Consider the following 22,582-nt stretch of genomic DNA (forward strand, 5'->3'; position numbering starts at 1 on the left):
AAATGTTTAATTTTTCTAAGGATAGATATGAGGATGCCCCTATCACTCTGCAAAGTAGTGATATGTGTAGAGATAACAGAGACCGCCAACCTTTTTTCATAATTATGTTGGTCAATGGAATGCTTTTACACAATTGTATGTTTGACTCTGGGGCATCATCTTGTGTCATGACTAAGAAAGTCATGAATCAGTTAAATTACCACAACATTTGTGCAATGGATTCAAAGATCATTAAAGTGTGTGGTTTGATAAAAGATCTTCAAGTCCACTTAGTTGTACATCTTGACATTATGATCACCATGGATATTGTGGTGATTGATTTGCCTGATGCTTGGGGGATGTTATTGTCTAGAAAGTGGGGCGCTGATATTGGGGGTAGTTTGCAAATGGATTTAAGTTATGCTACCATCCCTAATAGTGAGGGCATCATGGTTAGATTGGATAGGGAATTGGAGAGAAAGTTTCATATAGAAAATCCCAGGGAGCCTCATAATGAAATTGTGTATGAATCTGATAACTTGGGAAACTATGCTATTCTGGCTAATTCTTTTCCTCCTTTGGAGGAGGAGGTTGATTGTAAAAAAGATGGAGTTTGGCACATGAATTTTGATGGTGCCCATTCTAGGTATGGTAAGGGTGCTAGAATTGTCTTTACCTCCCCTCTTGGTCACATATTCAAGTTTGCCTATAGATTGGAATTCGATGCGACCAACAATGTAGCAGAGTATGAGGCTCTATTGTTGGGTCTTGAGTTGGCAAAAGACTTGAGGAAAAAGTTGCTTAGTATCAAAGGGGGATTCTGATCTAGTCATTCTTAAAACTAAGAATCAATTTGCATGCAAGAATGATAGATTAAAGAAGTATCGAAATGTTGTTTGGGATAATATGGAATATTTTGATGCATTAGACCTTCAAGCAATTCCTAGGGAAGGAAATAAACAAGTTGATGAGCTGGTTGTTGCTGCATCTACATTACAGCTTGGAGAGAACTTGGTGGATGATAAAATTAAGATGGAAATTATCTTTAGGCCATCAGTTCCTAATAATCTAGAGCATTGGCAAATCTTTAATGATGAAAGCCAGGTGGTTCGTTTTTTAAATAACATGGAGGAATTTTCTGAATTTAAGGCTGGCTACAAAGAGGAAGGATGTGATTATGAGGAGTGTAATGTGGTGACAAATCCCACTCCTAGGGAACGTGTAGCCTTGGAGCAAGTGTTTGACAAACATGATGCATCAAAGAGAAAAGATGATAAGAAAATTGGCCCAGGGGAATCCATTGAAGTGAATATTGGTACCCCTCATGACCCAAAGGTTATTAAAATAGGCAAGGGTACCAATGAGCAAGAAAGGAAGAATTTGATAAATTTACTTCATGAATATAGAGATGTTTTGGCTTTTTCATATTATGGGTTGAAAGGTTATAGGGAAGATGTTATGGAACATACTATCCCTCTTAAGGATGAAAATGGCAAACCCTTTAGGCAGAGACTTAGGCAAATCAATCCTAAGTTAGCCCCCTTGGTAAAAAATGAATTGCAAAAGATGCCTCAGGCTGGTATTATTGCTCACACTAGGCATTCCACATGGTGTTCAAACTTGGTTATTGTGAGGAAGAAGAATGGATCAATCAGGCTATGTGTAGACTTTCGAAATCTTAATTTAGCATGTAAAAAAGATAATTACCCTTTACCTAATATGGAAACATTATTGCAAAGGGTAACAGGATCTGGAATGATGTCTTTGTTAGATGGATTTTCAGGATACAACCAAGTCTTGGTGAAGAAGGAGGATAGACATAAGACAACATTCACCACACCATGGGGTACTTTTGAATATTTGAGGATGCCTTTTGGATTAACGAATGCTGGAGCAACTTTTCAAAGGGCTATGGACTATGCCTTTAAGGGTTTAATTGGGAAATTTCTTGAGATCTATCAAGATGATTTAACTGTTTTTTCTAAAAATGGAATTTCCCATATAAGCCACCTAAGGCAAATTTTTGATAGGTGTAGAGAGTATGGAATATCCTTAAATCTTGCTAAATCTATTTTTGGAGTCACTGAAGGGAAGTTGCTTGGTCACATCATTTCAAAGGATGGGATCAAGATTGACCCTGAAAGAGTTGAGGCTATTCAAAAGATTCCTTTGCCTCATAATATTAAAACTCTTCAATCCTTCTTAGGAAAGATTAATTTTCTTAGAAGGTTCATTCCAAATTATGCGGAGATTGTCAAACCCATCCAAACCCTCTTAAAGAAAGATGTTAAGTTTGTTTGGAGAAATGAGGGTAGAAAAGGTTTTCGGGAAATAAAGGATTCTATTGTCAAAGCCCCTGTTCTCATAAGCCCTGATTATTCAAAGGAGTTTTTGATTTTCTCTTTTGCATCCGAAGATACTATTGCTGGGGTGTTGCTTCAAAATAATAATGAAGGGCATGAGCAGCGTATTGCTTTTATGAGTAGGTCCCTCCAAGGGTCTTAGTTGAAGTATAACACCATGGAGAAACAAGTTTATGCTTTAGTCAAGTCTCTTAAACAGTTCAGAGTTTATGTAGGGTATTCTAGGATAATTGCATTTGTTCCCCACTCTACTGTAAAGGATATTTTAGTCCAAGCTGATTGCTTAGGAACTCGAGCTAGGTGGGTCTCGAAGATTCAGGAGTACGATTTGGATATTAGACCTACCAAGCTTGTGAAAGGCCAGGGATTGGCCAAAATCTTGACTGAAGGAAATGAGAAAGCGATAGGAATGATTTGTCAAAATGATTTGGAATTAACTTCATCAAAACTTCAAAAATTGGGTCAACTTGAATGGTATAAAGACATTATTTATTATTTGCAAAATTTATCATGTCCTAACCATTTAGTTAGCCATAAGAGAAGAGCATTAAGGCTTAGAGCAACTAAATATTGCATTATGAAGGATGGTCTGGGTTGGAGAAATCCAGAGGGGGTAATACTTAGGTGTGTTGATGAAGTTGAAGCCAAAAAGCTTCTATCTGAGTTTCATTCAAGATTTTGTGGAGGGCATTATGCTGCTAAGACTACTACCCACAAAATCTTGAGGGCTGGTTATTTTTGGCCTTCTATTTTTGCTGATGTGCACAAGTATGTTAGAGGTTGCCAAGCTTGTCAACTATTCACTGGGAAGCAGAAGTTAGCCTCTTTGCCTCTTCAGCCTGTGGTCGTGGAGGCTCCCTTTCAACATTGGGGGCTAGATTTTATAGGGAAATTTAATGAAAATTCGAGTAATGGCTACTCATGGATTATAACTGCCACTGATTATTTTACTAAATGGGTAGAGGCCATCCCTACAAAACACGCCACCAAAAAAGTAGTGATAGATTTTCTTGAAGATAAGATTATCACTCGTTTTGGTGTCCCTGCCAAAATAACCACCGACAATGCCAAGGCTTTTAGCTCTGCTGAATTCTCATCATTTTGCTTTAAGTATGGCATTGTTTTATCCCATTCATCAAACTACTATCCTCAAGGTAATGGCTTAGCAGAGTCTAGTAATAAGAATTTGATAACCATAATCAAGAAGATAGTAGGGGATAACAAACGGGCATGGGATAGTAAAATTAAATATGCTTTGTGGGCTGATAGAATTACAAAGAAGAGTTCTACTAGGAAGAGTCCCTTTGAGTTAGTTTATGGCTTGGATGTTACCCTTCCTGTGCATTTGAGGTTACCAACTTACCAATTGCTACAAAGTTTTACATCTGATAAAGATGTTGTGCAATGCAGGATTGACCAAATTGTAGAATTGGATGAAACCAGAAGAAGAGCATTTGAGCATTGTTGTAAAAATCAATCTAAAGTAAAAAGAAATTTTGACAAATCATCTAGGAATAGAATGTTTTCTAACAATGATATGGTTTTGCTATGGGATCGCAGGAATGAAAAGCCAGGAAATCATGGTAAGTTTGACAGTTTGTGGCTTGGACCATACATTATCAGGGAAGCAGCTGGACAAAATTCCTACCATTTGAGCACTTTGGATGGAGAACCACTCGAGTTACCTGTGAACGGCCAACTGCTCAAATTGTTCTACAAAGAAATTATCTGATGCCATGGGGCATCTTTTTGTATCATATTTCTAACCTTATCTTGTGTCATTTTTGTTTAAGTAGTTTTATTTCATGAATAAATTGTCATTTATGCTCTTAGAATAAATTTCCATTTCTTCGTTTCTGTACTTTATTTCATTTGATGATATTTTGAATGGATACTGCTGATATATGTCTTTTGTCGATGGATGCAGATTCTAGGTTCTTGCACACTATCACTTCATATCTAGCATGCATCCCCATATGGAGCCAAATGTTGACCACTGGAGTGGCACCTGATGATTATATGAAGACTCCATGCCCAAGGATGATCCAGAGGACACTTGTACCATCATATATCGTCAGTCAACAGAGTTTTTTAACTCTACTTCTATCTTCTCATTATCTTTCTTGTACCCAGATTCCACACCCTACAGGGAATTGTAATAAGTGATACTAGTAATGATGAGTTTTGAATTTGTAACAGGCCTAGGATGTTGAAACTCGAACAGCAAACGAGTACACCTTGGAGTGTTTTTTTTTATCCAGTTAATTATCCCTTCTTCTTCAGACGCGGATAATTTTCTGGATTTTTTCACTCATTTTTTACCCCAAAGCCGGGGTGACGGTTTGAAGGTTGAGCCCCTAACACATCTTGGTGTCTAGAGTCGATGTATATTACCATACTAGATCACACAAAATGTTTCGTGGAATTTGGCTAGGTCTAAGTAGGATTTTTTAATAATTAAAAATTTCCCGCAAAACGAGATTTTTTAATTATTTTCTATGTAATGGTGTAAATAAGTGGCCTTAGGAAATGTCTGGGGTGTATGACTACTCGAAATTCATCCTCAGAGGCCCAGCATTATCCTAAGACCCACTTTGGGGGTCAAAAAATGACTTAGAGCCCCTCAAAAGCCGATTTTTCAAATGACAGTGGCAAAAATGAGGGAAAAAAATCAAAAAATTGAATAATTGGAAAAATTTAGAAATTTTTCCATAGTCAAAATAAATCAAATTTTGACATGGAAAGTTAAAGGAATATCAAAGGTGATGTAGTAGCAATGTGGGGCCCACCACATGGAGGAAAGTCAGTCAAAGTTCCAAGTGGCAAGTCAAATGGTCCAACGTTAAGTTAAAGAGGCAACGTTGAAATATTACATATGGCTAAAGTTCAAATAATTTTATTTATTTCAATATGTTGGTGCAAATTAAAGTTTGTGGGTGGGAAATAGTGACATGGCAGCCACATTAGAAAGACAAAGTCAACGGCCAGTCAAAAGAGTTCCGAATTATCCACTCAGCAGGTGTAAAATTCAGTTTAAGAGAATTCGTAAAGGTATAAGAAATCGTTCACGTATTTGGAAAAGTTTGAGTGGGGACAGAACTGCCACATGGGACAGACTTTGTCTCCCACTTGTCCCCCACTAAAACTCATGGAGCAGTGAAGTTTATACGCAGCAGTTTATGCATATTTTAAGCTCACGGATTTGGAAAAGTTTGAGTGGGGACAGAACTGCCACATGGGACAGTTCTTGTCCCCCACTTACTCTCACTTGTCTCCCACTCACATACATATCAGCCAATGGGATCAGCGCAGGGATATGTTATTGCCAGCCAAAAAGGATGATACGCAGTTCAGTCCAGCTCCACGCAAATCAGCCAATACGCAGATTTTCATAACAGCTTACACAGCAGTTGGTTGGCTTGGCTGTTTGAGGTGTCAACAGCAGTTTAGAGGCAGCCAAACACACAGCAGATTTGAGGATATTCGATGGACAGCCAAGGAATCAAGTTTTCTGCCTACAGCCAGTCAGCTTGCCACTTGTGATTTGATTTTCTACATTGGGATTGTCAATCCATCTCCACTTGTCATTGGAATTTTCCTTGGGATCATCTCCCATTTTCTTATTTATATGAGTCTTGAGCTCTCATTTGTCATCATAGAATGAGCTGTTGGGCTTGCGGAGACTTTGCTGGATGTTGTACTCATCTTTCATATAAATAAATAAAAGCCTTTGGGGTAATTAGCTTCTCTTGTGGTGCATTCTTTGGTTGATGAGGTATACCTGTGTCATTTGATGTTATTATTCATTTGATTATACATTGCTATCTAGTTGTTTTTTTTTTGTGCATTTGCCTGAAGGCATTATTGTCTAGGGAGGAGAGATTTGCAGCTATCTCAAATCTCCTTTGGGCTTGGTATATTTTGTGCTCTTGTTGTAGCTTGTCATTCTCGGTTGAATGACAAGCTCAACTTGGTCTCTATATGCCAAGTCTCTTTTGTGCTAACAATTGGTTTGCAGGCATTTTTGTGTTCAAAGGATAGGTTGCCAACTCTATTGGAGTGTGAGGACTTCTTCGGTTGGAATAGTCACCTCCAAGGATATCAAAGGTCCCACAAGTTGTTCAAGCCAACAATCTCATAAGACATCAAAAGATTTATTTAAGAGGGGGTTTCCTGAGCCCTTTGCTTATTTTCTATCTTGAAAAATTATCCCATATTTTCTTCTTTCATTTGTGTGTATATTGGTTTTATCTAGCATTTGAGGCCGTATTTTTTTTGCATGCTAACTCTTTTGCTTTCTTTCCTACAGGTGTTCCTGGAGGCAATTCAAGTTTGAAGAAGAAAGCTAAAGCATAAGCTAAGTAACCCTTTTCCGTTGGGAAACCCAAGTCCAAGGTTATTTGGGCTTTCATTTGAAAGCGTTTGACTTCATTCTAAGCAAAAATAAAATAAAAAATTCATTTCTTAAAGAGCAATACTTTGAAGGCACTGGTTGTTTATGTATCTCATGCTTATCTTATGTGTTTATGGTTATTGCTCATATCAGGTTTGCTTATAAATCTTAAATAAATAATCTATTTAGCTCTAACAATTCTCCTAAAAACTCACATCTTTGTTTTTAACTTAACTTTCCATTAGGGACCACCCCCCTTAGCTAACCTAGGAAATAGCTCAAACAAAGAGAGTTGGGATTAGTGTGACAACCCCTTCTCTAAGTTCCTTGCCACCAACCACACCTTGTGGGGTTGAACGCTTTTCTCACTAACATGTAGGTAGGTGTAGGCAGCAGGGTCAACACGTACAACAAGTTCTGGGCACATTTTTCGAGGCAGGTGGTACAGCATTTAATGCTGTTTTATTGCTGTAAAAATTTCTGTTTTGGTTGTTTGCCGATTGGCATGATTTTCGAGGTGGAGTTAAAGCACAGAAATCGAGATAAGTTGTAATTTGTGGTTGCTAGAATTTTTACTGTGTATTTCAGTTTCTCTATAAAAGCATTTTCAAAAATAAAGAAGAGCTCTCAAACTAGCTTTCCCCAAGAGTTGTAGGGGGTTTTTCCAGGGTCACTTGACCAAAAATCACTGTGTTATTTTCTGTGTGTGGCTGTCATAATTTTGCTGTGTTTTATTTCTGCAATTTATCAGTTGTGAAATCCCTAAATTTGTGTTTTCAGAAAATATTGTCATTTCCATATTTTAAAATTTTTTTATCATGCTTGGATTTTAAACTAAATGCATGGAGTGATAAGGAAAACTGATAACCGGAGTGGGGGTTGAAATTCTTCATTTTCGTGGCCAGTTTCTCTTGTAGTGGATTGTCTGTTTGTGCATACAGATTGTACTCAGATTTCGCAAGGGTTTCGTGGAGCCCATTCAAAGCCAGTTTCGGAGCTGGATCAGTGTCGGGTGAGACAAAATTTGTCTCACTAATTTTTGTGGTCAGTTTTTGTTGTAGTGGATTGCTAGTTTGTGCATATAGATTGTACTCAGATTTCACTGCTGCTTAATAATATAAAACCCTCAGTTGTTGCACCGGTTTTCCCGAGTTGGGTTTTTCCGACGACATTTGTCCAAAAATAACGATGTCATTTTTATGTGTGTGTGTGTGCTAATATTTTCTCATTTTCCAACGCTATTATTTTCCGCAATTTATTTGTGAAGTTTGCAGTGTGATTAATTTGGTTTTTGTCCTAGCAAATAAATTGTTAAATTAATTAACAATTAGGAAAATTAATTCCGGTTGCTGCAATAGGATTTCAGTTTTGGAATTTTCACAGACTAGCCCCTACACTGGTGATCACACCTACGGTAGAAGGCTCCATAAAACCATGAGTCCTCATGATAAGTCCACCAAGGTCCTCCAATCCCTATCAGGGACGAGATCACCTCAATGAATCTTTCAAGGGATAGGGCAGTGACACATGAATCTCCGATCACTCGCGATTAATCACGAGTCAAACTCTGCTCTTCCCTCAAACGATCCGATTCAACTCTAGGCGAGTCAAACTTGTGTTCACTGAGTTTGACTTGTGGTCAACCCGAGTTTGACTTGCGACTCACTGATTAATTGCGATTTAGGTGACTGAGGTGATTTTCAACCGTCAACTCAGCGAGCATGGGTTTTAACTTTTAGGGATCCCGCATTTTTCGCTGTGTGGTTTAGTTACGTTAAAAATTAAACGTTGGTCTGTAACTTACTTCTCACTTCTCAGGCCCGCAACTCATACATCAAGAAGGTAATAAAGTCGTAGTGTAATAGAGGCATAGTGTGCAGTGTGCTCCAATGTAGCTTCAACGTGTGCTATGTCAGAGATTTCAGTAGCAGAGATTCAGTTACTGCGTTTTTACTAATTCGTATGCAGTATTTTATAAACTTTTAGAAGCAAATGCTTCTAGTTCTATGTAGTCACTGGTAAGGAATTAGGACTTAGTACTTTGGATCATGTTTGGACTCATAACATATATGAGATACTTATTCATTCATGATATTTGGGGCATCTATTGATATTATGCATTATTTGGAGGCTGGACATGGCTTTGTTGAATATCAATGAACAATGTTTTTTTTTTTTTTTTATTTAATATGTATATATCTTTATTTATTGAATTCACCGATTTTTTCCCGATTTTTCCCCGTTCCGATTAAAACTCTTCGCTCTTTTGCCTCGCCGATTTATTGCCGATTCTGAGTCTGGTAACATTGGGATAGGGCATGGTCCGACCAAATAACAAGACTGACTCAAAATGACACAGGGTCTAGGATGCCTACAAGACCTCACATGGTTGTTACATGGGTTTTGACTTGTGACCTTGGTCTTACAAATGGTGTTTTAAGAATGCTGCAATAAATGTACAGGTCCCCCTGTTGAAAGCAAGGTAACGGGACTTGCATATCTTCAGCTACAAGGAAAAACCACACCCAAGAAGAAAATCACAGCAATAGAATGGCAGTTTTAATGTAAACACCTTGACAGCAAACAAGGCAAATAGAAAATTTAGAATCCAAATGCAGTGCTCTGTGTCATCAGATATCAAGATTGGCCAGGGAGCATCATCCAGCTACCTCTATATTCGGAATGTCCAATAGGGCAGATGCTGAGGAGAACATTAGGGAGGAGACGGTTTATCGTATGCCTAGAGAGGTAGATATGGATGAATGAACGAGGACCCCAGCCTTCTGCTCTGGAACAAGAGGAGGCTTACAGCAAACATGTTTTTAAATAGTTTTCATGTTTCTCATGTTTTTTGAAGTTGATCCTTTTCTGCAAGTCCCTTTTAGGATTTATATCAGCAAAAACATTTGGACATCCTTTGCAAAGGATAGTAACGACTATATCATAGTTATTATGCAAGTTTTTGGATTCTTTCTGAAAACTGTGGGACAGGCTACAGCAACATTCTAATACAAAAGTTAACTGTTCTTTTGGATTATTTCTGATATAAATAAATAAAAAATAAAAAAATACAGAACAGGGTTAACTTGTAAAGAAGGAATGAGTAAAAGTTAAAATAATCAAAATCTTTCAATAAAATTTGGCGTATGAAGAAAAGGCTATCCATGTGCAGACTAAATTTTTAAAAAAGCATAACCTACAAAAGGAAATAAGTACAAGCGTCAAACTAAAATACGACAAGGTGTGAAGCAATTAAGATGATGGTCAGTGTATCTTTTCAATTTAACGCTTAAGAACACATACATTTTTAAGAAGTTTTTATTTAACAATGCGTTTATCAGAAAACCTTTATGACTTTAAAATGTTGTAATATGTTTCAATCAAAAAGGCATAATTGTTACTGTAGATGATAATAAAACTCATATAAAGATAGACATACCTCCAGGAACACTCAGGATAACAAGTTGTCCAATCCTTAGAATTTGAATTGGAAGTATAGCCGGCTGCATGAATTACATTTTGCAATTAAATATACAACATTTTGTTATTTTGCATTCCTCAAAGTATCCATTGATAATACAAATGTATGTAAAACTAAAGACTTGAAGACAAAAGAGATCTTCAGCGTTTTACAAAACTAATCCAGAATAGATTACTCAACAAAAATGTATTTTGACTTGAGAATAAGAAATAGTTGTGTTAAAAGAATTGCGAAAAGTAGACAAAATATATTATTAGTGCCCATCAATTGCATTGTCTTAGTACCTTAAAAAAAGAAGTAAAGCACTGTAGCATTCCATGTCACAAGAAAATTTTAGTCAATGCAATTCATAAGTGTGACAAGCCCTGAAGGTATAGCATAACAATATCACTTTATTTGAGCAAACAACTTCATCTAAGAGTTGTTATGTTGGACTTAATTTTGAGCATTTAGTTATTGTGCACATTTCCCATTGGCATATTTGTTTCATTTTCATGCACTGGTATAAAACCTTAATATAATTAGACAAAGAACATACACCCAGCCATACCTGCAACTTTAATCAAGTGCTGGAAAATGTTTTTGACCAAAAGTTGGAACACATAAATAAATATTCATCTATGATGCGTGTTGACCACCGAAGTGGCACCTGATAATTATATGAAAACTCCACGCCCAAGGATGATCCAGAGGACTGTTATACCACCATATATCATCAACCAACAGAGTTTTTTAACTCTACTTCTATCTTCTCATCATCTTTCTTGTACCCAAATTCCACGTCCTGTGGGAAATTGTAATAAGTGATACTAATAATGATGAGTTTTTGAGTCTGTAACAGGCCTAAGATGTTGGGACTTTATCAGCAAACGAATACACCTTGGAGTGTTTTTTTTATCTAGTTAATTATCCCTTATTTTTCAGAGGCGGATAATTTTTGGGTTTTTTCACTCACTTTTTACCCCAAAGTTGGGGTGACGGTTTGAAGGTTGAACTCCTAACACATCTTAATATCTAGAGTCGATGTATATTATCATACTAGATCACACAAAAAAATTCGTGGAATTTAGTTAGGTCTAAATAGTCATTTTTTAATTTTTTAGATTTCTCGCAGGTCAAAAATGGCAAATAAAATTGTATTTAAATTGTAATAAGTGTAGTCTAGAGAAGTTGTATGGGGTATGAGTAATCAAAATTACACCTCACCCTCAACTTTCTACTATGACACACTTTGAGACAGTGATGACAATATCGCCCGATATTCGCAAATATCGCGATATTTTCAAGGAAACGAGATATCGCCGAGGAAATATCGCGATATTTTGTCTCCCCAAAAATATCGCGATATTTCCGAAATATCGGCGATACCTCGGCAAAATATCGCCCTACGATGCAAAATATCGCTAGGCTCAGAAAAAATTTCACCGTCGCGGCTAGAAAAGGTGGATTTTGTTTTTTTCATTCATTTTGATTTCTAATAGCTGGAGAAGGAAGGGGAGAGCATTGTACTTGCTGCCAAGGAGGATTCGAGGGTTGAATAGCCATTATCGTCACCAACAACGAATATTTTGTTGATCAAAAATTGAAGAACAGTGAGACAATCTTCATTTCTTCCATTAACAGATATGTTCAAATAAACCCCTATGTTAATAATTTTTTTGATAGTTTTAGGGTTATTCTTGCTTGCCTATTTGCCTACAAACATTTTGCTTGTTTTTTTTTTCCATTTGCTATGATTTTCATGCCCATGAGCAAACGCAAGGGTTTTCTCCATATTTGGACAACAAACTCCATTAATTTTTTTTAACTTTCAAATGCACCCTCTTATTGTCATTTATGATTTTTCATTGAATTCACATAGAAACTAATGTAGCAAAAAAATTATTTTGTAAAATGAGGTGGTTATTAGTAATTACTTATTAATTCCAATTTCTTTTTTTGGTGCCCTAGGTTTGAATTAGCTCACTACAAAATTCAAATATGCCAAAAGCCTTGGACCCATTTTGGGAGTATGGGGAGCCTGATGGTGGGACAAATCGGGCATATCTATCATGCAAATTGTGTGGGACCAAGATGACAGTAGGGGTTACGCAGTTGAAATACCATTTGGCTAGACTCACTAGACATGATGTTGGAATTTGTACAATTTCTAGTCTGGAACTTATACAAAAAGCTCTTGAGGAAATTGATGAAAAGGACAGAAAGAAGGAAGAGACAGAAAGAAACAAGTTTGAACGTGTGGTAAATCTTTCGAGATATCTTCCTCTGATTTTGATGTTAAGGGTAGTGGGAGGGGCTCCACAGCATCACCTGCTACTGCTAGTGCGAGGTCATCATTTTTTGATCCACGAACAGGACATGGAGCACAACCTGGCATAAAATCAATTGTTAAAAAAAAGAAGAAGCAAGAAGCAGATAGTCATGGGGAGGTATCTTTTCTAGAGCGACTTACCTCTCAACATCACCAAAACCAATCCATTTTGGCAGCCAATGTGTGATGCTATTGTTGTTGTGGGCCCAGGGTACAAAAGTGCTACATATGAGGAGTTGCGGGGGTCAATTCTTCAAGCAAAAAACAGGACATCAACTCTAGATTGGCGAGGTTGAAAAAAACATGGGAAGTTTCTGGATGCATAGTGATGTCTGATGGTTGGACAGATAGGAAGGGTAGGACCCTTCTAAATTTCTTGGTACATTGTCCTAAAGGTACCATGTTTATTAAATCAATGGATGCATCAGAACATATCAAAGATGCAGCAGTGATATGTGAATTTTTAGATGGGTTCATTCGGAAGATTGGTGTGCAGAATTTGGTGCAAGTCATAACGGACAATGTAGCTAATTATGTGTCTACCGGCAAGATGCTTATGGAGAGGCATCGCACATTGTTCTGGACTCTGTGTGCAGCATATTGTCTCAATTTGCTGCTTGAGAATATGGGGAAACTCTCCTTCATCAAGGAGGTGGTTGATATGGCTACGAGCATCCCCAAGTTTATTTATAACCATGCTTTTGTTCTTAGCCTCATGAGGAGGTTCACTAGAAACAAGGAGTTGTGGCGTCCTACGATCACATGTTTTGCCACAAACTTTGTTACTCTTCAGTCTTTGCTTCGATGTTAGTTCGAGTTGAAGCAAATGTTTGTGTTTGATGACTGGCATAATTGTAGATACAGCAAGAGACAAGACGGGAGAGCCATTGCAAAAATGGTGTACTCTGACACGTTTTGGCGTGGAGTAGAAGAAGCATGCTCAGTTAGTGAACCTATAGTAAAGGTTCTCAGATTGGTAGATGGGGAGAAGCCTACAATGGTTTATTTGTATGAGGCCATGGATAGGGCCAAGGAGGCCATTCGTTTTTATTATGCAGACAAGAGTTCTGTTGGCCTTGATAGGCATATGACGTTATGGGATGTGATTGATAGTCGGTGGATAGGGATGCTTCAACGACCCATTCATGCAGTAGCACTCTTCCTCAACCCCGCATTTTCATACAAATGCGGCTTTGATTTTGATGGCGAGGTGATGGAAGGGCTCCATTCCTGTATTCATAGGATGGTACCTGATACTAAGCTTCGTAGCAAAATCAATCGCGAGATACAGTTTTATCGAGATTGTGTTGGCCTATTTGGTTTTGATGATGCTATTAGTGAAAGGACCCTCTTCATGCCACGTAAATGACAAGTCTTCACTCATTAGAAATTAGAATTTCCTTACTTATAATTCTATTTTTTTTAAATTCAATTATGCGACCTTTATTTGAAAGTTTAATTATGTTTTAAATTTTTGAATTTTTTATTTCTTTATTTTGTTATAGATATTTGGTGGCAAAGCTATGGTGCAAAGGTACCAAATTTGCAGAAATTGTCCATAAGAATCTTAAGTCAAACATGTAGCTCTTCAAGGTGTGAGCGCAATTGGAGTGTATTTGAGAAAATACACGCAAAAAAATGCAACAAGTATAACTTTGAGCTCCAGCCTTCAATTGAGCAATTACACTTATTGTAATTTTTAATTTTTAATTTATGACCTTCAAGTATCAAGAGTCAAGAGTCAAGACTCAATAGTTTTTTTGACACTCTTATAGGTTGGAGTTCGCACGCTTCAATGATTTAGTGTAATGTGCATTACAATATCCGACTTCGAGTGAGGCAAATAGAAGCACCAACGGATCTAGATGCCATTTCCTTAGACAATATTGATATATTGTCTCAGTGGAGGGTGGAGTCTGAGGAGCCCATCTTGGAGTCACCTTCATGGTTAGAGCTAGATGATCCATTAGAACAGGGGCAGCAGGAGGAGGAGGAGGACATTGTGGGAGCATCGGCATCAACACCATCTACTATAGATATAGAAGAGCACAGCTCCATACCTAGCACTCATTATTTGGCATTAGGTGCAGAGGCAGGGCCAGGGCCTTCTACTACTAGGGGCAGGCCTGGCAAACAGCCCATCATGTTTTCCCGTAAAAGGGGAAGAGGGTAGTGATTTCAGATAGATAGCTGCTAGTTTTATTTGTTTTGCTACATATCACTCATGATGATGAGATACTTTTATATATGTGATGTTATTTTGTATTGGTTCTCCACATTTGAGTCCTTAATTAGACAATTATCAAGGATCAGCAGGATTTGGTATTGCCTTTGATGTATTATATCTATTTTAAATCATATATATCAGTGCTTTCTTCTATTTTGGTGCCAATGTATTTATTTCATGTTGTTATTGCTTTATATGTTTAAACATCTGAAAAAATTGAATATATTATGCATTTTTTATGCTTGCCGATATTTGCTGATATTTTCGTTGATATTGTTGAGAAGATGTTTTCTGGACCCTCGCCGATATTTTGTTGATACCGATATTTTCAACACTGCTTTGAGGAGTTAATAATGTGTTTTGGACCCTCAATACCCACATTTCCTAAGTTTAGTGGAAATTGTGGCATTTAATTAGGCCAGAATTAAATAAAATACAGATAAATTTCCAATCGAATTTCTTAGAGGAAGTCATGCACTGAAGGAATATTCTATGGTATATTTGGACTGAAGATTAGGTGGGGCCTCATATCACAGTGATCTAAGGTTCTTCTACTCACCCTTGAGGACTACGAGTTGCACATCGAGAAATCACGCAGAGCTATCTAGGGATCATCTACATATGTGGCATCACTTAGTTTGAGTTTGCATTTGTTGACTGGAGTTATCACAGTACTTGGATTCACTCATGGATGAGTTTACTATGCCATATATGGAATTCGATTTCCCTTGATGTGCACATATGGAATTCGATTTTGCTCTGATGTCTCTATCTTCTCCACATTGAACTTGACTTATCTTTCCTTGGGATTTGCTCCAAGTTCAGTTCTCACATGCATTCTTCCTTGGGATTTGCTCCACTTCTCTATATAATGAGGCTATATGCTCTCATATTGTATCATGTAATACGAGCTATTGTGCTTGAGGAGACTCTGTGGGATTGTATTCACTACTTGCAATATAATACAACAATCTTTGGGGTAAAGCGTGATGGTGTTTTTCTCCTTGCATGTGTGGTAAATTCTTGACTTGTTATGCTTCTATTCATTTCTTCATGTCATTATTTCTTTCATGCTTGTTTCAAATTATGTTAGTATGCAGCTATCTCATATTAACATAAGAATTAATTATTTGCTTTAAGAAAAGAAATCTAGTGGATAATAGATGTATCTCTAGGAATTCTTTCCACTGCACTTATTTAATTTAATGTCGATTTAATGATTTGTGGTGAAGTTTTGTAGATGAATCATTATTTGGTCAAGTTTTTCAAGTGTGACGAGAAATTCTTTGAGGAATCAACCCATTCTTGAAAAATATTCAAAGAGAACCCGCATGTTTTGAATTCTAAAGTCCCATCTATATTTTATTTGTGTCTTGCAAGGATTCTTTCAAGTTTCTTAAAGCTTTTATTTCTTGCATCAAACTATCAAACTTAGAGAAATTTATTTTTACGTATTGTACTTCATTTATCAATATCTGGCTATTTCAAAGAGCTAAGTCATGGCTAGTCAAAGAAGAGATCTTGCTCATACTCTTTGGCCTAGCCTTTTGTAGATTATTTTTTTAACATACTTTGTAATTATCTTAAGCTAACATTTGTGGTTGTAGATTGTTTCTAACCTGTTCTCTTGCAGCTACTTGCGAGATTCATTATCAAAAAATTACTTACAAGTTCGCATGCAGGACCTTGGGGCTCAAATTTAGTGATTATTTCACCGAATTCATCTTGGATAATGTCGTGTTCTTCTTGACGGGGCCAAGTTCATTTTGGACATCTCTTGCTCTCTCTTGGTCGTCGCCATAGAGGAGGCTTATCTTCTCTTCTTCTTCTTCGGAAAATCTGCATTTTGTTGAGCTTTTGTGGGCCTCAAATTGCAGAAATCTTCAGCGAGGAAAAGTCTATGGTTTGATTCCAATTTCTTAAGACTTTCCTTGGATTTAAGAGAAGACTTCATTGTCTTTTCCTTCTTGTAGCAACTAATAAAATTTCTAATTTTGGGAGCGTGGGTTTTACCCATTGGTATCTCTATCTCTCCACCTTTTGGAGAGGCTTGGCAGTTTGACTTTGTTGGTTTATTTCATTTTGCATGCATATCATCTAATTGAGAAATTAACACAACATGCATCACACTCATTTTGCATGCACTTTAATTTAATTTACTACATGTTTTAAATCCATAACAAGTTCAGATTTTTTGCATGCAAACACTTTTTACTTGATCTTATTTGGCTTGAACATAGTTCCAAGTTTACTTATGCTTCACCATTAAACACATTTTACATGCATCAAGTATTTGGACAAATTTTCTCCATAAAGTAACATTTTATTTCATGTCAAGCAAGTACATTTCAAGTAGAAGTTAATTCTCATTGTTTGGTTAATTTATTTACATGCCCCAAGCATCACTAAAACTTACCTCCAACTTAAGTTGGTTGAATAAGATTTTTAGGGACCCTCTACCTCTATTGACTCCTCATTGTGAGATCCAAATATTTGGGCGAAGATGAGGTCTGAGAACTAGAGTTCAATTGTAATTTTGCCCTAGCACTAATCAACTAAAATGAACCAAGAAAAACATTCCATCACATTTTCTTTGATTTAAAGTCTCACATGCAAAACTTATTTCAAGAAGCACTTTGGATGCAAGCATTGTAATTTCTTTTAATTTTGCAACAAGTTTAATTTTCTTGTACTTGGAAATTGACTCATCTTTTGGTTTAATTGCTTATTGTCATAAATGGTTGATTTCACTTTCAAGTACTATTATTTTGGTTTGCAAACTTAATTGCATGTTGTCATCTTGGTCTAACATTTGAGTTATTTTTTTATCATTTTGAGCAAAATAGTTTCCATGCTTTGATTTGTAGACTTATTCATCTTCAAAACATTTATAATATCTTGTGCTAACAATTTAGAGTTTCACATTTCAGGGTTATTTTGGCTTTCCATTTGAAAGCATTTCACTTCATTTTAAGCAAAATACAATTTCATTTCTTAAAGAGCACATACTTGGAAGGCACTAGTTGTTTATGTATTCAATGCTTATCTTATGATGGTTATTGCTCATGTTATTTTTCTGCTTATAACTCTTAAAGAGATAATCTCATTAACTCTAACAATTCTCCTAGAAACTCACACCTTTTTTAACTTAAATTTTCATTAGGGACCACCCCCCTTAGCTAACCTAGGAAATAGCTCAAACGGAGAGATTCGGGATTAGTTTGACAGCCCCTTCTCTGAGTTCCCTGCCACCAACCACACCTTGTGGGGTTGAAGGCTTTTCTCAGTAGGTAGGTGTAAGCGGCAGGGTCAACAATGCCAATTGGGTTTATCTCAGGTGGTTGGGAGAAATGATTGTTATCCTCCCTACCCAGGTACAATTCTCGCAAGTGATATGATGAGCTTTGTTGTAATGGCTTTGAGCCTTGCTGTGTTGGTTTTGAGCAGTCCTTCAAGGACCAAAGCATGTATATTCCTCATATGGAATATAAAATATTTTTCATGGAAAAGAAAAGTAATATTAATCTATGACACAAACGTGGATGATAAAATCTATTTGCAAAGCACAAGGCTCGTATCAAGAACAGTGTCGACACATTTTTCTGTGCTATATTTACATTTCAGCCATCTAGTGCATTTTTTCTGCATTGATGCACAAGGCTTGCTCTATCAATTAGTCACTGCCAGGAATATATGATTTATTTGAATTGTGAGTTTTTAAAACAAAGAAAAATTTTAACATTGAGGAGATTGAAATTTGAAACATATCCTTGCTTCGGAGAGACTCTACACTCCAGAAAAGCTCCATACGAAATCTCTGGAGAGGTCAAATAAGTTAATCACAAATGACCTAACACTAAGTGTTTGCTTTCTATTTAAATACTCCGTTTTCCATGGGTTATAATTCATGACAAATAGCCATTGAAAATATTCTGTGAGGTTCATCCACAGGCTGACATATGGAGAATCATATTTGCCAATATGATTCAACTTCTGGGTAAGAAACTGCACCATGCTTGATGAGCTCAGAAAGAAAACTTTAAATTTTGCGCACTAGAATCATCTCAACTCTATATTGTCAAGACAAACCATATATATATATATATATATATATATATATATATATATATATATATATATTTGAGTTTAGCCTAGGTTATTGGGTGGAGTATATATATAGTATAACCTGGGTAATTGGGAAGAATTGTTGTGATCCTTCCCACCAAGGTTCTATGTGTGTATATAAAATCAATTGAGTGTAGTCTGGGTTGTTGGGCATAATCATTGTGATCCTCCCCACCCAGGTTCACATCTCATAAGTTGACATGTTTAAGTTCTGGAATAGGGTAACTATGTGGCGCTCTTAAGTGAATATAGAGTGTGGGTTGGCCAGGTACACTGTACCAGCAACATCTCTTTTGCATGTGGGCTCAAAGGGAGGCCAAATTCTTTCCCCAAGTGGTCCCCAGTGCCCAAAATTTTTTAACTCTAAATATATTTATATGATTGTCTTCTAATTATGCTGTATTGTGATGGAATAAAAGCCTTTTAGTAAACCCACAGCTGCTGGATTCTGTGGAGGAATTGCACGGCATACAGCAGCCATGGGTTGACTAATGACTTTTTACTAAATCACAAACACGGAATAATTAGAACAAAAACACAGAGGACAATCAGAGCATAATTCCTCAAGCATGTAAAGCATCTGCCAGTGAACAATACTGATATAACTTGATGACTGGAAGATCTCAGGGTTCAATGAAAATGCAACAGAATATTGAGTACCTCTCCATATGCAGATCATGAAAAGGTACAAATAGGCATCCCATTTGACCAAGGGAAAATAAAAAATGGCCTAAGCCAAGACAAATCTAGAATAATGATCCACCTATTAAAAACCAAAACCTTTTAGTACAGTATTTAAAAATTAAGAGGCAACGCAACATCCTCACAGTTTTTTTATTTATTTTCAGTCTGCTTTAGATAATTGTAGCTTTATCTCTATAACAAGTAGGCATCTTTAACACCCAAAATGTACACATATAATGGAGCAAAGCGCCAAAGCTCGTCTTTCAATTGCAAGGGAAAAATATCAATGTTGTCGGGGAATTCTTGCTTACCGCCCATGGATATGGTAGAGACATTTCTCCTGTATCAAGTAAAATTGGCTTTGGCTTCTGACAATTAACTTGTTCCTCGGTTGGTGTTTTCAGTAGATTTCTCACTAACTTCCAGAATGGATTTCCCTATATAGATAAGCAAATGAACACATAATCAAGATCCATCCTCGAGTACATATTTGCAAGAAATACAAATGACTTTAGGATGCATTAGTTCTGTAATCTACCAAACCTAATGAGCACAAATAAATCAAACTAATATCAAGCTTTCCAAAGGTCATCCCTACATGATCATCCCCCTGCTGGAAGTCAAATGCTCCTGGGCCATCAGTGGTTCCTGCAGCGAAAGCGAAACCCATTGCAGCAGGACAAGTTTTAACTACAGGTTCTGGATTACCAGGTGCAACAGGAGGAAGCTTGACCTCAATTTTGGAAAAGTTAAGATACACATGGCGGTAGTCTATTGCTCCTGATAACTGCTCTGTTGCACTGTTGAACAGCTCAGTGGCTTTATTGAATTGTCTCTCAGCAATAATACGCGTACTTGAAAATTCATCAGGGTATCTTGCATACAAAGTGGGAGACATGAGAAGCAAAGCTATTGATCAAATAATAAAAAACCTGAAATAAACAGAGATCATTAAATTGAGGCCTTGAATAAGTAGATTTTTACCCTGGGCCACGTCCATAGCAGAGTTCATTTTTTCCATTACAAGTACTGTGGTTGAAGTCACAAGGCAAGCCCGTGTCTATGCAAAATGCACCTAACACATTGGGACTGACATCACCACAATTTGATTGACAAAATGCAGCCACAAATTCTGGTTTGTCTCCATTCCCAGTTGATCCCCGGACCCTACTTGAAACACTAATTGACCTTTCGCTCAGTCTCCCACCTGTGCTCTTAAGCGATGCTGCAATTTCATGAAGGCTATCATCTGCAAGAATCAGATTTAGTAACTCTCAGAACTTTAGACGGAATTATGCCTCAGTAGACTTTTAATCACTTGTGTTTAGAAATTATCTTCGTCAACATGACAAAAAGAAAGCAAGGGATCTAGGCCAGAAACATAGACAATTACAGCTTACATACCCAAACTTCGATCTATGATTGAGATTCTTCTGTAGGACTGGCCCAGTGAGCTGACATTATAAATAGCTTCTTTAACGAAATAATCATTAATGGAAGTTTGTGAACTGTCACTTCTTTGAATATACCAGTCTTCCATAAAACGTGCTGCAGCTCCTTTATTGTCACCACTAATCAATGAATTTGTACGGCTCATTGACGTTCCATGTGTTGCAAACCAGTTAAAACTCCCTACAGGGCCCCACTTAGCGTCTACAAATTTCAACAATGTCATATCTTTATCCACATTGTACTTGTAGCGCGCTCGTTCATCTGGTGGATTATTCAAGTAAGCACTAGGACTGCGACTAACACCAGCATCTAGAAGCTCACCTGAGAGGGATTATTTGATTTTAGATCGAATAATAGCATTGGAAAATAACTGTTAACAACATGAAAAAGGTGCCATACAACAGAAGCACACCAAGGTGAGATGCTGGAAAGGTATGGATCTAACAAGGAATAATAAAATGATATGTGAAGAGTATTCCAAACAACAAGAATGTCAAAAGTACACTATGTCCACTGTTACCTTCTCAACGAGACCCTGGAGGAAGAATGCGAAGGAAATATACTCAGAACCCTTTGTAAGGTAGGACAGCAAAGAATAATTGCCATATAAAACCATTTGGATGTGGCACTTTCTATAAACAAATGCCAGTGAAGTTATCACCGGATTGTGCTTTTAAACAAATGGTCAGAATCTCAAAACCTCTTAATGTTCCCTTTAAGAAAGAACCTATGGTCATGGATTCTGTGAAAAAGAAAATCAGGGTCTCTACATATTAAAATGCTGCTTTTATCACAGTTGCCTAGTTTAGTTTTTTCTTGCAAAAGCTATCAAAAAGAAAAAACAAGAGAAACGAAGATTTATTTTTTGTAACTGTCTTTGAGAAAATTGAAAGCATTCTAAGCAACATGAAAGAATCTAATAATGGCCAAAATCAAACGATACTATTAATCCCCTGAATCATTTCCTGAAAGTTACAACTAAATTATTCTTGGCCAGTTTTGGTAATTTACAGTAGTTTAGACTTTATATAGACTGAAGTATGGGAGATAGCCAAAGAAAAATGCTCCAATCCTAGCCATCCATGAGCCAGTACAACTACCCAATTATCAATACAAACAGATCATATACTCAAGTACCCAACCATATGTGCAAGTTCTGAATTATTTTCTGCCAATTTTGGTCATTTACAGCAGTACATACATACCCGATTTTCAAAAAAAAAACAATCAAACTCAATTTTCTAAAAAAAAATGGCATCCTAAAAAATGTTGCCAGGTCCATTCATCCAACATTCAGGGTTCTTAAACTTCAGATGACAATAATAACTTATGGAAAGGAGAAAATCTGGGATTCCTTTGGATTCACAATTTGAGAAATCTGGAGCTGTCACTTTGAATCCACTTGAACAGTGATGAGTTCATAAAGAATCCTACCCAAGAACCCATGCACCCTCAATGAACCTTCAAAACTTCCCAGGCAAAAGACGAAGTCCAAAAGGAAAAGCACCTCAATTTATTTTTTTTAACATACATGACCTCATGTAACTTAACCCAAACTAAGTAGCTC

General features: G+C 36.9%; 1 protein-coding gene across 2 annotated transcripts in view; it reads right to left on the reverse strand.

Annotated features, from left to right (window-relative positions):
* The window catches only part of LOC149214300 (neutral ceramidase 2-like), a 117,732-nt gene that overhangs the window by 28,759 nt on the left and 66,391 nt on the right, over positions 1 to 22,582 (reverse strand). For both annotated transcript variants that reach the window (XM_089392268.1, XM_089392267.1), the window contains exons 3-7: positions 20,968 to 21,336; positions 20,548 to 20,812; positions 20,162 to 20,438; positions 19,875 to 20,000; positions 10,175 to 10,238 (exon numbers count right to left, since the gene is read on the reverse strand). In XM_089392268.1, coding sequence (XP_089248394.1) covers positions 10,175 to 10,238; positions 19,875 to 20,000; positions 20,162 to 20,438; positions 20,548 to 20,812; positions 20,968 to 21,238 — 1,003 coding nt within the window. In that variant the 5' untranslated portion in view covers positions 21,239 to 21,336. The remainder of the gene's footprint in view (positions 1 to 10,174; positions 10,239 to 19,874; positions 20,001 to 20,161; positions 20,439 to 20,547; positions 20,813 to 20,967; positions 21,337 to 22,582) is intronic.

Source organism: Pinus tabuliformis, chromosome 1_1 (genome assembly GCF_031772625.1).
Source record: "Pinus tabuliformis cultivar Carrire ecotype Pingquan chromosome 1_1, CPIR1, whole genome shotgun sequence".
Classification (NCBI taxonomy): Eukaryota; Viridiplantae; Streptophyta; class Pinopsida; order Pinales; family Pinaceae; genus Pinus; species Pinus tabuliformis.